This window comes from Miscanthus floridulus, chromosome 10 (assembly GCF_019320115.1).
Source record: "Miscanthus floridulus cultivar M001 chromosome 10, ASM1932011v1, whole genome shotgun sequence".
Lineage (NCBI taxonomy): Eukaryota > Viridiplantae > Streptophyta > Magnoliopsida > Poales > Poaceae > Miscanthus > Miscanthus floridulus.
This window is the reverse complement of record NC_089589.1, coordinates 131,088,293-131,103,894: the sequence shown is the minus strand read 5'-3', so window position 1 is coordinate 131,103,894 and position 15,602 is coordinate 131,088,293. Positions and strand designations below refer to the sequence as shown.

The following is a 15,602-nucleotide window of genomic DNA, read 5'->3' as shown; positions in this document are numbered from 1 at the left end:
CTGTCTAGCTGGCCTCCCAGATGGCCAGGCAGCTCTTAGGGCCGGCCAGGCAGCCACCGTATATGTATGCTTAATAATACTTCGATTCCAGTGAGCAGAGCAAAGAGGATGTAGATCAGATCAGAAACAAAAGTAGAGCAGGTCAAGAGCAGCTGCAGTGCCAAGGCACCCTATCGTTTGGGCTCTATGTGGCATTGGACTCAGGTCGACACAGGAAAAAAGAAGTCTCGTGCGCAACGTATACCTCTTGGCATCATTGGTAGTGATAAGCAAGCCCGATCAATTTTGCCAGGCACTCCGTCTATAAACTAGTACTACTATTAATCCATCACCAACTCCGCCAGTCGTGGGTGATACATATGGAAAAGCCCCTATCAGCGAGAGCTGCTATTAATTTCTTCCTGTGGCAAGGGCATCATCGGTGGGCTGGACGTGCGCCTGGCAGGTTGGCATGTTATGGCAGGGTGCTCTGTTTTCTTTTTTGTTTTTGGAAATGCTCGTTGTTCAGTGACTAACCGTGGTCTATTCTTCTTGGCCCATGACTAGCTTTAGAGCAAAAGACAACGCAAATCATGTGGTCTCTACCCATGTACCCCAGCTTACTTGTCTTTGTCTATGTTAATTGTTGGATGAGTGTTGGCTCGCAAAATCAAGAAGATGTATTGGTAACAATATTCTAACATGTCCATTTGGCAGAGCAAAGCATCTTGGTTAATTAGGTGCGCATTTTGGTGTAGACTTGCGAGGTCAAGATCATGGCGAGTAATTTTTTTTATTTTTATTGTATAAAACTAAAAATTAGGTGCGCGTTAGGTGTAGACTTGCGAGGCCATGATCGGTGAGTAATTTTTTTATTCTTATTTTAAACAAAGGCAGCACTCAAGATGCTCGGAACATTAAAAAGGACAGCCCCATTTCGGGTTACATTACATGGTCAATTCTGAAAGAAAAAGAAAGCAGACAACGATATAGGAAAAATAAAAGGAGTGGGCTTGGGCAGCCAAAAAATTTAGTCTGCTCGTGCTCCTAGATAGGGCTGACACTACCCATTTCGTGGGATTCAAAAAAAAAACTACCCATTTCGGGGGCCAACAAGTATTAGTAGCTCTGGGCATTATTGGACGTAGGGGTTGTTTCACGCGACGTGACTAGCTAATTTGGCATCTGCTGCCTGGGTTGAAGGTCGTCAATTATTTTGGCTATGCGATAGTGATAGCCTCTAACATTGGCTGCCGAGGACGCACTACCCATTCTAAATCTGGTTTTGGTAGTATAATTTACAAATTAAAAGTATTTTTAGAAGCAACGGCAGCAGTTGAGCAGACTGTGTATGTATGTAGGTACACTGCCTTGTGAGAGTACTACGACAACTGTGTAACATCATAATCTTCATCTAACGTGCCGCTTAGACGTACGAAAAGTTACACAGTCAGTACGTATGAAAAGTTGAGTCATCGACTCGACGACTGACGTCGACTGTGTACCAAACATTGTTTAGTGCAACTAGATGTATTATGATGATGTGACTCGTGTTTCCAAGCACTAGTAGCTAATTATTTTTTTCTAAGCACGCAACCATACTCGCTACTAGCTCAAGATCCACAACCATGTGGAAAGACTGTAGAACAGCGGTTCGCCAAGCACAAAAAGCACTGGCAGCTTATATTATTATTATACAGTGTAGTACATCGACGTACGCATGGAACAAGTTTATCGTTCTAATCTCATTATTTGTTGTTTGTTTCTAGTTATATATATACAAGTCTGACGTGCTGGCAACGGTGTACATACCATGGTTTGTATAATTTGTTGCACAGAGCTTGTACCAAAAATGGGCTTTGCCGTAACGTAAATTCACTCGGACGCCAAGCCAAGATACAAGTGGTGTGGCATTAACAAATGTTTTGCAACTGCAGACTCGAAGTGAGAAGGATGAGACTGAAATACTAGATCTATCGAGTGAGAGATGAACAGGATCGAGTGATGAAAGAGGAGTAAGTGCCTAATGAACCGACAGTGAAGGAGAGCGTGGGAGATCGAATAAAAAAATTCTCACTGCAAGTAAAGTTTATTTTTATTCCATATGCTCACATGCATGCATGTAGCAGCAAATGGAGAGATGCCATGCCACTAAGTAGAAAAAATAGCAGCAGATCACTGTCCACACGAGACACGACACGCTAAGCGCTGGATGAAGACAAATACTACTTGCGCGTGCATGCATGTGACCCCAGCAGGCCAGCTTTATTATTTTGCGGTTGTTCCGGCCAGGGCTCGGCCTGTGCGATTACTGAAAAGTTTTTTCTTTTGTGAATAGATTAGTCAAAAGTTAAGTGGGCATGCATGTGATTCCAATTCTTTAACGGCGATGAACGAGAAATATACTAATAAAGACTTGTGTCAGTCAAGTTGCTACTCCTCTACTCCATTTCCTATACAAGGGGAGTCGCTTCCTGGTGGGATCATCGCCTCACGCATTCTGCCGCACTCTCTTTCGGTCCGCATTCTGCCCTGCAATAAGTTGAGGTGAGCATTATATAGTTAATTTCCTTCCGCGATGTTTTCTCCATGAACGACCGAGTAGCATTATATAGTTAATTTTGATATCAAGTTATGCTCTCTGGGGATTATGAGACAAATCTGTGCTTATATATGTATGATTTACTACTAGCAGGTAGATAGGCTTGAGCCATGGTGGCCGCCCTGGATGCTTTAGCACCCTACGTGAAGAAGCTTATCGCGGACATGGCACAAGAAGAGGTGTCCGTGCTGCTTGGCGTCTCCAGCGAGATCACCAAGCTGGAGGACAACATGGAAGGCCTCAAAGCCTTCCTCAAAGATGCCGAGAGGAGGCGCATCACCGACACGAGCGGGCAAAGATGGTCGACAAAGCTCAAGAATGCCATGTATGATGCCACTGACATCCTCGACCTGTGCCAGCTCGAGGCTGACAAGCGGAGGGTGTCCAAAGGTGGTGGTACTATGGAGCATAAGTCGCCCGGCTGTTTCCAGCCATTGCTCTTCTGCCTGCGGAATCCTGTGTTCGCACACAACATAGGCAGCCGCATCAAGGAGCTCAACCAGAGGCTGGAAAGCATCCACAAGGAGGCGGACAAGTACAAGTTCAATATTGGCCTCGGTTCCAACCCGGAGCCAAGGAAGCTAACTGCTGCTGAGTTATCCAGCTATACGACAAGTTCACATGTCGATGACTCAGCCATAGTTGGAGAACAGATAGAGAGGGATACAAGGGAGCTCGTTCAGGTGCTAACCACAAATGATGATAATAATCACAGCATCAAAGTTGTGTCTATCATTGGTGCAGGCGGCATGGGTAAGACCACCCTCGCCCAAAAGATCTTCAATGATGCAACCATCCAAGAGCACTTCAAAACAAAGATATGGCTAAGCATCACCCAGCAATTCGATGTTGTTGAGCTACTGAGGACAGCAATCGAAAATGCTGGTGGAGACCATGGTGGGAAGCAAGACAAGAGCACGCTGACTGAGACCCTCATGAACACCATATCCACAGGCAGGTTTCTGCTTGTGATGGATGATGTGTGGAGTCATGAGGCTTGGAACCATGTGCTTAGTGTCCCAGTCAGGAATGCCAGCAAGAAACTACCAGGAAGCCGGGTCCTTGTCACTACAAGATCTGCACACCTACCCCAACAGATGCAAGCCCCCCTGCACCAACACCGTGTCAAGCCTCTAGAGAATGATGATGCTTGGTCTTTGCTCAAGAAGCAGCTGCAGCCTGATCAGGTTAGTTGTCTATCCATACTTTATACAACTAGGCTATATACTTGATTTTGATAGAAAGCATATGGATCGGAGTTCCGTTAAATCTAAGCAATCGTGCTGGGAACACCAGCTTATGAGAGTAGCAAAAGGAGACCAGTAAAACTATGATCTAGAAGAAATAATCAAATGTAACAACAAAACACTAGGATCAAGTTATCTAATATTCACTCCAATGAAAGATTTAGTGCATGGCTAGCTCCGTATGAAATCTAGCTATTTGAAATTTGATGGTATTTGAAATGTAACATCAATTATAGTGGAAGTTAATAGTGACCAAAATACCCCTGACTATTATAGTGCAACAATTAATAGTTATCTAAAAAATTCATAACTTTAGCATATGAAGTCATATGAACATAAACTTTAAATATAATCAAAATTGTAGAGCTCAATAACATCTATAGCTTTGTAATTGACAAATTCTTTGTTTCAAACTATTTAGGTTCCCAAAACTTCCTTTGAAATTATCAAATTTTGACAAAATCTATAAATATAAATGATCTCAGATATTGACATGGTATATACAAAATTTGTAGTTATAAGTAGGATCTAAACTTTGTAGAAGAGAATTTTTTATCTGAAGTAATATAGAGTCTCTTCTTAAATTTTGAAATCCAAAATTTAGGAATTTCAAATTACTTCGAACAATGGAATAGACGTTTTAAAAATGTTAAATTTCAAACTTAAAAATATAAAATAATAAAATAAATATTCAACATTCTAAATGACTTAAGATAGTCTATCTTTGAATTTAATATTTGGGAATTTGATTTCATACTATAAATAATTTTCAATCCAAAACTTTGAATTTTATAGATCTCACTAAGCACTACAATTTTGATATAAAGTTCGTCTTCATCCAACTTTATATGCAATTATGAATTTTTGGATAACTATTAAAGGTTTGTATTATAATAGTCAGGTGCATTTTGGTCACTTTTAACTTCTCTCTCCAAAGTAGTCCTTAGAAATATTATTTTAATAGCTACATTGTCTAAGAACCAATTACCAGCATTGAAAAGTACTTTGTAGCCAAGACAACAGTGGGCAGTGTCCCTAAGCAAAGACCACCATTGAAGAGTGCCTACCGCAAATCTTTACAATATGGCACACTTTTAATATGTTGGCCAATTTAAGTGTCCTAGTCATATAGAAGAACCATGGTCAAATTACACTTGAGCGGGCGGAGCTCGCTATAGCAGTCGGCGACGTAGGCCAGGCTCCCGAAGTTGAGGACCTGGCCCGAAGCGAAGGTGCTGACTGTGACGGAGAACTCGCCGGGGAAGCGGACGCCACTGTCTGGGGCGGCGCCGCATGCTCCGGCGACGAGGCGGGTGGCTCCGGCCACTATAGAGCAGGAATCACACTTGACGTGCTCCCCTACGTAGAGCGCCAGCTATCACGGGATCAGAACCGCGGCAAGCATTGTTGTTCGTATTAGTGTCAGAGTAGATGTCTCCAGTGTCTTGGGTGGACTCAAGAACACGAGAATCAATAGAGGGGACGCAACGGTTTATCCTGGTTCGGGCTCTCAGGTCCCTACGTCCAGCAGCTGATGATCCTTATACTCAAGAGAACCCAAAATCTAGGGGTTACAATAGAGTGTAAGAGAGAGAGATTTGTAGGGGACCGCTCGATGCTGATCCTAGGGAAGCCTCGCCGCCGGTGGAGCCTTCCCCTCACCGAAGAGGAGGAAGACAATCGGAGGAAGGGGAAGGAGCTCTCGGTGCCCCTCTCTGGGTGGATTTGCTCTTGATGCAGAGCACGAACTGGTTTGCTGAGGAGTCCAACGATCCGTCTCTGGATCGTCTGGAATTGTGTTCTGGAATCGTCCACTGGAATCGTCCTCTCCCGTCTTAGGATCCGACCTCCCCTTACATGTCAAGGTAGGTCGGGTACATGACGGTTTGTGAGAGTTTAGCCTATGGTCTACATGTGCCGGAGTCTAGGAGGGTCTTGCCGTGGCGTCATGTGGACCATGGCGATGTTGTGGAGCCGAAGAAGCCCTGGGCATCGTCCGGCTACTCTGTTCTACACACTGAATGTCAGGCTGTGTCGGCTTGGACTGGTCTTCACCAGGTGCGCCTTCTGGAGGCTTCTTGGTGGCGAAGACAGTCGGCTTCGGGGCTGACGCGCGAGCCCGAAAGCCCTGGAGCCCCCGAGTCTAGCGGAGGAGTTTGGCTTCTTGCGTCACGCCCAGTGCGTGACCCTTTCAGAGAAGCGGTTGACAGGGCCGCGCCCACGGGGCAGTGCCGGGGAGCCCCCGAGCGTTGGTGGCTCAGGGGATTTGCCTCGAGCCTGGGCCTTTGCTAGAACCGAAGGCTGGGGAGGAGCTAAGGATCGGGTCCATGCTCCCTTCGATCGGGAGCCTGGGGCTCGGGCGAGCCCCCGAGTCCCAAGCAGAGGCGCCGGGCGTGCTCGGGCTCGGACCAATGCCTTAGCCAGAGGGTGCACGCGAGCGCACCCGATGGGTGTAGCCCCCGAGCGATCCGGGAGGGGTCGGTCGTGGGATCTCTCGGTCGGGAACCCTTGATCCTGAGGCTTAACATATCTCTATGTTTGGATTTCGTCAATAAGTAACCTCTAAATATAATGTTTGTCTAAATTATCCACCTATGCCATTACAAACCATAATGTAAAGTAGTCCAAAATTTACAACTAAATTACTCAGTCTACCATTTCTTATAAACCAAAACGAAGACCCTAAGTTTGCATATAAATGAATATTTTAATGCATCAAGTGCGTCCTAGTAGATAATGCCCAGATTTTGACTTTCGACTATCCTAGTCGTCCTATAGCTAATAATAGCTGCCACACAACAAATTTAAAACGCAAAGAGACCATTTAAAGTCCGATTCCTGTAGCCACAAGAAAACTTTTACAGAATGAGAACATTTAAAGTCCGATTTAAAGTCCGATTCCTGTTTCCCGAATGAGAACATTTAAAGCCCAATTGCAATGCACGGATTCCATATATTAGTCTTATGGGATTTTGCGCCCATTCATGCGGATTCCATTTGAAATCGGCCCTTTCCAAGCATAGTCTTGTGCTTCTTTTCGAATAAAGGACCGTACATTTCCAATACGTTGGCCAACCTACGCTTCATTGTTTTACAGAAGAAGCTTATTTGCTTAGAAAAGTACATAAGCAACCTGATAGTTGTTAGAAATAATTAAGAAGCTTTAAATTAAATGTTGGCAGGTAGATGGAATTGATCAACTGAAAACTATTGGGATGGAAATTCTTGAAAATTGTGATGGCTTACCACTTGCAATTAAAGTGATTGGAGGTCTCTTGAGCACAAGATACCCAAGTGAGCATGAGTGGAAATCTGTTTTGAACAAGCCAGCTTGGTCACTGACCGGACTGCCTCCAGAACTCGACAACCGACTATACTTGAGCTACGAGGACTTGTCTCCCCAATTAAAGCAGTGCTTTCTATACTGCTCACTATTTTCTAAAGGTAAAGAAATCATTAGAGGTGTAGTAACTCCAATGTGGATTAGTGAAGGATTTATCCAACCTGTGGATGGTAGTAGTATTATTTCACATGAGTATGGGTTCGAAGAGATGGCAACTTAGTACTACCGAGAGTTAATACAGAGGAACCTTATAGAACCTATAGAAGAATATTCTCTCACTGGATACATGTGCACCATGCACGATGTGGTCCGCACCTTTGCTGAATACATGGCAAGAGAAGAATCACTAGTGGTGGTGGTTGGCAGAGAACAGGCTGCTACTAGTATGCATGTCCGTCGCCTCTCCATAGAACAGACCGTATCAGTACTGGATTGGGGCATTTTGCAAAGGCGAGAGTCACTTAGGACATTAATTATAAGTTCTAGAGTAAACTTTCATCTTCCTGATGACTCGCTGAGTAGTTTCTCTAGCCTGCGGGTACTGTACATATGGTCTGCTGATTCTAATAGATTGGTTCCCTCTCTATCTATGTTGAAGCACTTAAGATACCTTCACTTGGAGGATACTGATATATCTAGGCTACCAGATGATATCCAGAAGATGAAATTTCTACTGTACATTTCACTTGGTAACTGTAAGAAGCTATGCTATCTTCCTGGCAGCATCGTAAGACTTGTGCATCTAAGACCTCTTAACATGGTTGGATCAAATGTTAGTGTCATTCCTAAGGGGTTTGGTGGGTTAACAAATCTAATGTCACTTTATGGCTTCCCAGTACACGTGGACATGGATGCAAGCAATAGCTGGTGCAGTTTGCAAGAGCTGGAGCCTCTCTCTCAGCTTAGAAAGCTTACACTATATGGCCTAGAGAAGGTGCAGGACAGCCGGATGGCTGAAAAGGCCATGATTAGCAGCAAGCGCCACCTTGGGTATCTAGAGTTGAACTATAGTGCAAGTGGACATACTATAGGGACAGGTGGTGCTAAGGCAGAGCAGCAGCAACAACAGAGTGTGACCGAGGAAGTGTTGGAAAAGCTCTGCCCTCCAACCTGCCTAGAGAATCTTACTTTGGAAGGGGGATACGTTGGTCGCCAGCTACCGAACTGGATGTGTGCTCCAGCGTCGGCGGACTTTAAGAGCCTAAGGTATTTGAGGCTGGGGAACCTGCCTTGCTGCACCCAGCTCCCTGATGGTCTATGCTGCTGCCTCCCAGGTTTAGAAGTGCTTACCATCATAGACGCGCCAGCCATCAAGCGTATTGGCCCCCAATTCCAAGCGTCATCCTCCGTGGCAGCTAGAGGTTCCACTGCTAGTACATCTGCACCGTTTCCTAAACTGAGACACCTGTATTTGGATGGACTACGTGAGTGGGAAGAGTGGGAATGGAACGACTGTGAGGAGCATATGGATGTGGAAACTACCATAGCCATGCCTTGTCTAGAGGAACTCCGAATAGATAACTGCAAGCTGAGCCATCTTCCACCAGGCCTCGCCAGCACCAAGAGGCATACTCTTAGAGAACTATACCTGTACGAGCTCTCCAACCTGACACATGTGGAGAACTTCCCTTCAGTTGTGGATCTTCATGTGTTTGACTGCCCTGAGCTTAAGAGGATCAGCGGCCTCGCCATGTTGCAGAAGATTAGGATCACTCGCTGCCCAAAGCTGGAGGTTCTAGAAGGTGTCCCAGCACTCGACAGCCTTGGACTGGAGGACGCCACCATGGACACACTTCCGGAATACCTGCGAGCTGTACACCCAAGGTATCTCGAGTTGGTTTGCAACAAGAAGCTACACGAATCCTCCTTATCACTAGGTAGCTCTGAATGGAAGAAGATCAGCCATATTGGAAAACGCGACATCAACTGCATCGAAGATTCAGATACAAGTTCGGATGGATATTCAGAGGAAGACTGAGGACAGCACAGCTCCATTGATGATCGCTCCTGCACTCAGGTAATAGTAAATCGCATTCTTTCACTATGCCGAAAGTTGCTTTCCAGATATTAATTAGTTGTTGCTTGTACTCCAATTCTGGCATAAGTATGTTTATTATCATCTCTTGTATTTGTAGCTATAATTTTTCTCTCACTTAGTACGTATTTTCAAGTGTCATTATGCAGTGACCGTGTAACTAATGTATGCAGGGATCCAGGATCCTTATGCAGAGCCACATGATGTTAGCTTGCAGTGGCAATTGGGAGTGTAGATGTGCTTGGTAGAAGCTCGTCTCCTAGCACGCACTCATGCAGTACACATACTCTGTTCACATACAGACTGTCAACATACTGCCAAATCATGGTTACGGATACCGTCTCCTGCACTCTTGTAGTCTTGACCATGTATATTTGTACACTCCATATATATTTTTTGAAGTAATGGACCTATATATATTTGCACAAGTAATGGGCCTGAAGTTGTGGATCTTTAGTTGTATCATTATTTTGTGTTACTACAGGATATATATTTGTCACACTTTTCGTATGTTCCATTTATGTGTCACAATATAGTACCACTTTTGTAACACTTCACTTGTAACATTAATTTTGTGTTACTAAAATTGTTGTCAATAACACGTTTTTTATTAAACAAGTGTTTTGTGTTACAATCCTCTTTTGTAACACATAGTTTGTGTTACTATGAAACTTCATGGTAACACATTAACAAATGTGTTACAAGAATATGACATGATATCTATGTTTTGTAGCAGTGGATGGACAGCCATATCAGAAATAAATCTCGTAGATATATATTCAACAAGGCAACTATATATACTTTTTTCTCTCTCAATGCAGTGCACCAACATGTACAGTCGTAGTATAGTACTTACGTGCCGCTTAGTACTTATTTTCAGGTGTCATTATGCATGGACCGTGTAACCAATGTATGCAGAGCCACATGATAAATCTCGTAGAGCCATATGATGGCCAGTGGGAGCTCGTCACTTTTACACATACTCTGTTCGCATCCAGAGTGTGGACATACCGTCAAACAGGGAAAGGTGAACCGGCGGCGAAGGTGCAGGAAAATGTGCCTGCACTCTTGTATTCTTTTTTTTTTTTGGCCATGTATATTTGTAGACCGCAATATATATATATTGTTGAAGTAACCAATGCAAAGTAATGGACCTTGTTATGATTTTTACAAATTGTAACTGGATCCATTATTTTCTCTGTCACATTCAAGCCAGAGCAGTGGTATCTGTGGAATTCACTTTAGAAGTGGGTTGGTGATGAAAACAGGAACAGTGTGGTTAGTCATACATTGTATGCTGACCCTACTGATGATCATGAAATCAGGCATCCCAATCATTATTGTTGGTCGATCTTGCTCAGCCTCCTCGATGTCGTGGTGATTATGGAGTTTTCCTCTCCTCTGATCTCGTGGCAACACCATATGTGTCCTCTGCTTCTGTCGCCTGTACTGCACCAATATAGGAAGGCCCTCTGCTTTCTGAGGGAGACAGACGAGCCTTCACTTTGAGCTTGTGACTGAGGAATATAATGGTTCATTCATAATTCTTTGGAAGCACGGGACAGCATGCAGTTCAGTCAACAGAGTAAGGACGAAGTATAACAGAGCAGAAACAAAGCAAAGCAAAGCAGAGCAACATGGTGAAGCAGAGTGCTGGATATAGTCATTTTGTTCAGAGTTTGGCACTAGCGTGTTTCATATTTATTCTTGTGTTCGCATATTTGGGGAGATAATTTAGGTGCGGTCATGGATCTATTTATAATGAACGTGTTGTGCTGAACGAAACATTCTGTAATAATATATATATAGTATAGGCGGCAGGCAGACATGGAACACAAACAGGCACATCAAGGTTTTCTGAGCCCAGCAAGCACTGTATCTGCTTTGTAGCCTGCACCAATATACATACATACATACATACATACATACATACATACATACATACATACACATCCTCTGCTTTGAGAGGAAGGAAATCGTAACAGAAACAACAGCTCAATGGAATCAAATCCTCTTGCGTGCGCAGTATGGCTTACTATGAGTTCTGATGTAACGAACTTTATTTATGCAGAGGGAGCGGGGGCTCATCCATCATCTCTAGCAGGCAGATTTCAGTTTTCTACACAGTCGACACCTACAAAGACACGATCGACCAGCTACCGCCAAATCATGACAAGCCAAGAAGCCGGTGCGTGGTCGAGGTGCTGGGAAGAAATAAAGTAAAGCGTGCCGGCCTCGATGGATGTCAGCGGGCCTCTGTGCTGGACGACGCCATATTTTCAATTGCAGCTCAGGAGGAAGCAAAACTTTCCATTTTTCCGGGCCACACAGGGCGTCAGGCCATCAGATAATATTATATAATTAGCTGAGTGCTGATATAAACAGCTGGAGAGGCCGGTGAGACTGCAGCACTAGGTATATTATATGCATCCATTCCATGGTAAATCTTTATTTATTTATTTATTTCAGTGTCTGTCATCCAAAAGCAATGTGTTGTGTTGGCATGGCAGATTATTATTATATTATACATACCCAGCAGACATAACATGAGAGCAGGAGCAGCCACGTACCAAATTTTTTATTCAGACGAGAAAAAACACTGAGCATCTGAAGGGAAGGGTGAAGAATGGGGGAAGGGAGGACGGACCCTGCAATGTAAAACAACTCCATTAATTAGGAACTTTGCAAATTACCAATCATCAAGCAGAGCATAACTTGCCGTGTATGAAATACGGAACTCGCCTTCCTACTAGTAGTATTCATTCCGGAGCTCCATCCACCTGCGTGCCGGGCATTAAATGAATACAACTCATAATGAATTCCAAAAGCCATGGAGTACGTAGTAGGAAAATGGACTGCTCATTCCAAAAGCAAGGAAGGAATATCTGCTTCCATGCCAATTCTACTTTGTCACTGGATCTTTAGAGTGTGTTGCAAGCATTGTATCTATCTGTCTCCTTTATTATTTTTCGCTCTGTTTTTTCAGGTGCACCTCCCTACAGCAAGCTATACATAACGGCCACACCATACGCACTTGTCACCTTGCCTGTGTCACCGGCAATCACATCCTCAAGAGGAAGAAGCAGAGCAGGTAGCAGCCCAAGCCCCGCGCGCCTGCAAATTGAGGTGGCTACTCCGTCCTCTCCCGTTGCTACAGAAATCTTCTTCTTTTAAGATGCCATAATAATGCCTCTTGCTTGCATCGTTTCTTCTCTACTGTTTCAATTGCATGTGTATATATATATGTTTGCTTTCGCTAGCTAGCCAATCTGTATGCACGTATTCCAGCGTCAACATTTATATACACTCCATGCCATGGATGAGACCTTGCAAACCCCATAGGTTAACATTTTAGATCGAGTCACATGGTAATCATTAATTATATATTCTCCTTAAATGAGCCTTGCATCCAGTTTAGATATGAGTTAGCTAATCTTAAGGTGATTTAATTAATCTGGTGCGTGCACACTGGCCCCTAATTACATTGGCTACTCGTTACAATTAATATAACGAAAGACCAATTAAATGAGCTTGCAGCTATTCCGATGAGACTAATCTGTGCTGGGTTACTTGTTTACGTAGGACGTCCTCTGGAGCCATGGCCGCCATCCTGGATGTTATGCAGTGCCGGTCCTGTGTTTTATAGGGCCTGGAGCGGCACACGCAATCAGGGCCTCCTAATACGGCCATCCTAATAATAAATAATACTCCCTCCATCCCAAATTGTAAGACGTTTGACTTTTTTAGCCTCAAGTTTGACCACTCGTCTTATTCAAAAAATTTGTGCAAATATAGTCAAATTTAAGTCATTCTTGAAGAATTTTTATTAATAAACCAAACCACGACAAAAGAAATGATATTTTACACAAATTTTTGAATAAGACGAGTGATCAAACTTGATGTCAAAAAAGTCAAACGTCTTACAATTTGGGATGGATTGAGTACTATATGATTATATATTAAATGTTACCAATAAACACTTGAAATATATAAGCAATATTTTATGAAATAATTTATTTGTACTCAGTATCATTCGAAATCTTGTTTGATGTTGCCTATAAATAGATATGTTTAATTTAGGACAAAAGTAAAACGATTTACTGCTTCTATTTCAAATTATAAGAATTTTTTGTTTTAGATTCATAGCCTTTGCTACGCACCTAGATATATGGTATGTTTAGAAAACATCTTATAATTTGAGACGGAGGCAAGCGAACGCTAGACCAGTTGGTTTGGCTATGCGCTTTGCACCCTGCCGGTCAGAGTTCGAACCCCCTCGAGGGTGGATTTGTTGGCCGGAGGAGACACAATTTATTTGCACGTTGAAAAAAAAAATCCCCTCGTCTGCCCCACGTCAAAGCACAGGTCTAAGGCCAGCCCAGTCTTACGGGAGCCGCGGTGCCGCTGTGTATGGGTGGGGCAGAGGTTCGGGGGTTTTCTCGACCTGCGTGAGAAGGTCTTTTTCTAAAGCACGATGCCTAGGGGCTGTCTTACCCCGTGGGTCGAGTTTTTTTTTTAATTTGGGACGGAGGAAGTACAGTTTACATTGCAACTGAGGGAGTACATATTAAATGACCTTAAAAATCCTTTTAATATTTATTTATGCAAAATTATCACCGATCTAATAATAAACACTTGAACTTTAACATTCATTATTTATGCAAAGTTGATCATCCATTTAGCACAACAGGAGGAATTAGTGATTCAGGATGGCCATTGGATTCAGAAATCTAGAGAGGAGGATGTGCGGGCGTGCAAGATTCCAAGACTGCACCAGCGCGCGTTCTACTCTTTTTGAGCAAAGCGTCAGCGTTCTACTGGCTGGTTAGCTGCTGCTCAAAGCCCTACTACATCCAACACACGGCTGCTGGGGCCCTTTGGCATTGAAGGCCTGGAGCAGCCGCGCCCGCTCGCCCTGCCCCATGGGCGGGCCTGATGTTATGGCACCCTATGTGACGAAGCTGATAGCGGACATGGCCACAGAAGAGGTGGCCATGTTCCTAGGTGTGTCTGGCGAGACTGAAAAGCTCAAAGATAACATGGAGAGCATCAACTGCTTCCTTGCCGATGCTGAGAGGAGGCGCATCGCTGAACACATCGTGCAGCGATGGGTGAGGAAGCTCAAGGACGCCATGTATGATGCCACTGACATTCTTGACCTATGTCACCATCAAGCTGACATGCACAAGGAATCTAAATGTGGTAGCATGGAGGAGAAGGCTTCGGGTTGCTTGCAGCCTTTGCTCTTCTGCTTGCGGAATCCCTTGTTTGCACACAAGATAGGCAGCCGCATCAAGGAGCTCAATCAGTGGCTAGAAGGCATCCACAAGGAAGCGGACAAGTACAAGTTCAATATCAGCATCAGTTCCAATCCGGAGCCGCAGAGGCTAACTGCTACTGAGTTTTCCAGCTCTAGGACAAGTTCACAGGTCGACGAGTCAGCCATAGTTGGGGAACAAATAGAGAGGGATAATAAGTGTAGCACCCGATTTTAAGAACAAAACCAGATACGCACCAAGAACAAAACCAGATACGCACTATATGTGAGCCCAGGAAGTCAAATCTCACATATAGCTAAAAATAAGAGTAATATCAAAAGACAATGCTCAATATGTAACGTACTTAGTATAAAGGATATAACCTTAGACAGCAAACAGCGGAAAGACAACTCCGATCTTCGGGTGAAGACTCCAATCCACACGGACAACTGACTGGTTGATCACAAGCCTAACTCCTCCAGACTAATAATCTGGTACCCATCCGAGATTTTTCCAAAGATTTAGAAAGTAAAGCAAGCGTAAGTACATGCCGTACTCAACAAATATAACATGGGGTTCATGAGGCTCAAAAGACTGACACTGGTTAACTGCGATTAGCTTTTAATGGTCATGGTTTTAGCAATAGGGTGGCAACAAGTTTATCCACGAGCCCATATAAACACATGATCAGGTAAACATGAATAATGAATAGCATAACAGTAATCATTAGTGAGCATCTTCATCATCAGTATCATCAGTGTTCATCATCTATTCCGTAAGGGTCCAAGGCTGCTTGTGACCGTGAGCACAGTTGATATACCAGTTTTACACTCTGCAGAGATTGTACACTTTCAATGTGAGTTGTGATTTACCCTTTCGCCCGAGGCGTCCAACCTCTTGACCCACTACCAAGAAAGGTCGGCAGGGTTCACTATGAAGCCTTTCAAAGGTTTGTCTAACAAGTTAGGGCCGCTAAGATTTCCCCATCAATAAGCATGAACCCCCCTCTAAGGAGTGACTAACAAAATACCAAGAAACCAAAGTGCACCCTCTTGGCAGGCCGAGATCATACCTGTCGGAGCCCCTCTTACGCCATAAAGGTAACCACTAACAAGCTAGAAAATGTCCTCATACTGAG

At 43.9% G+C, this 15,602-nt stretch overlaps 3 protein-coding genes across 3 annotated transcripts; all 3 read left to right on the top strand.

Moving 5' to 3' along the window:
* Window positions 1–2,440: 2,440 nt before the first annotated feature.
* On the top strand, window positions 2,441–7,803 carry LOC136485723 (putative disease resistance protein RGA3). The gene is made up of 3 exons (XM_066482571.1): window positions 2,441–2,526; window positions 2,675–3,768; window positions 7,011–7,803. Exons 2-3 carry the CDS (start codon window positions 2,692–2,694, stop codon window positions 7,389–7,391), a joined length of 1,458 nt encoding a protein of 485 aa, XP_066338668.1. The 5' UTR covers window positions 2,441–2,526; window positions 2,675–2,691; the 3' UTR covers window positions 7,392–7,803.
* Window positions 7,467–9,436, top strand: LOC136489645 (putative disease resistance RPP13-like protein 1). The gene is made up of 2 exons (XM_066486222.1): window positions 7,467–9,188; window positions 9,380–9,436. The coding sequence occupies exon 1, from the start codon at window positions 7,467–7,469 to the stop codon at window positions 9,147–9,149; it is 1,683 nt and encodes a 560-aa protein (XP_066342319.1). The 3' UTR covers window positions 9,150–9,188; window positions 9,380–9,436.
* Window positions 9,437–14,128: 4,692 nt separating this feature from the next.
* Window positions 14,129–14,701, top strand: LOC136489644 (putative disease resistance protein RGA4). Its single transcript, XM_066486221.1, has one exon. It carries the CDS (start codon window positions 14,129–14,131, stop codon window positions 14,699–14,701), a length of 573 nt encoding a protein of 190 aa, XP_066342318.1.
* The last annotated feature ends 901 nt before the right edge of the window (window positions 14,702–15,602 follow it).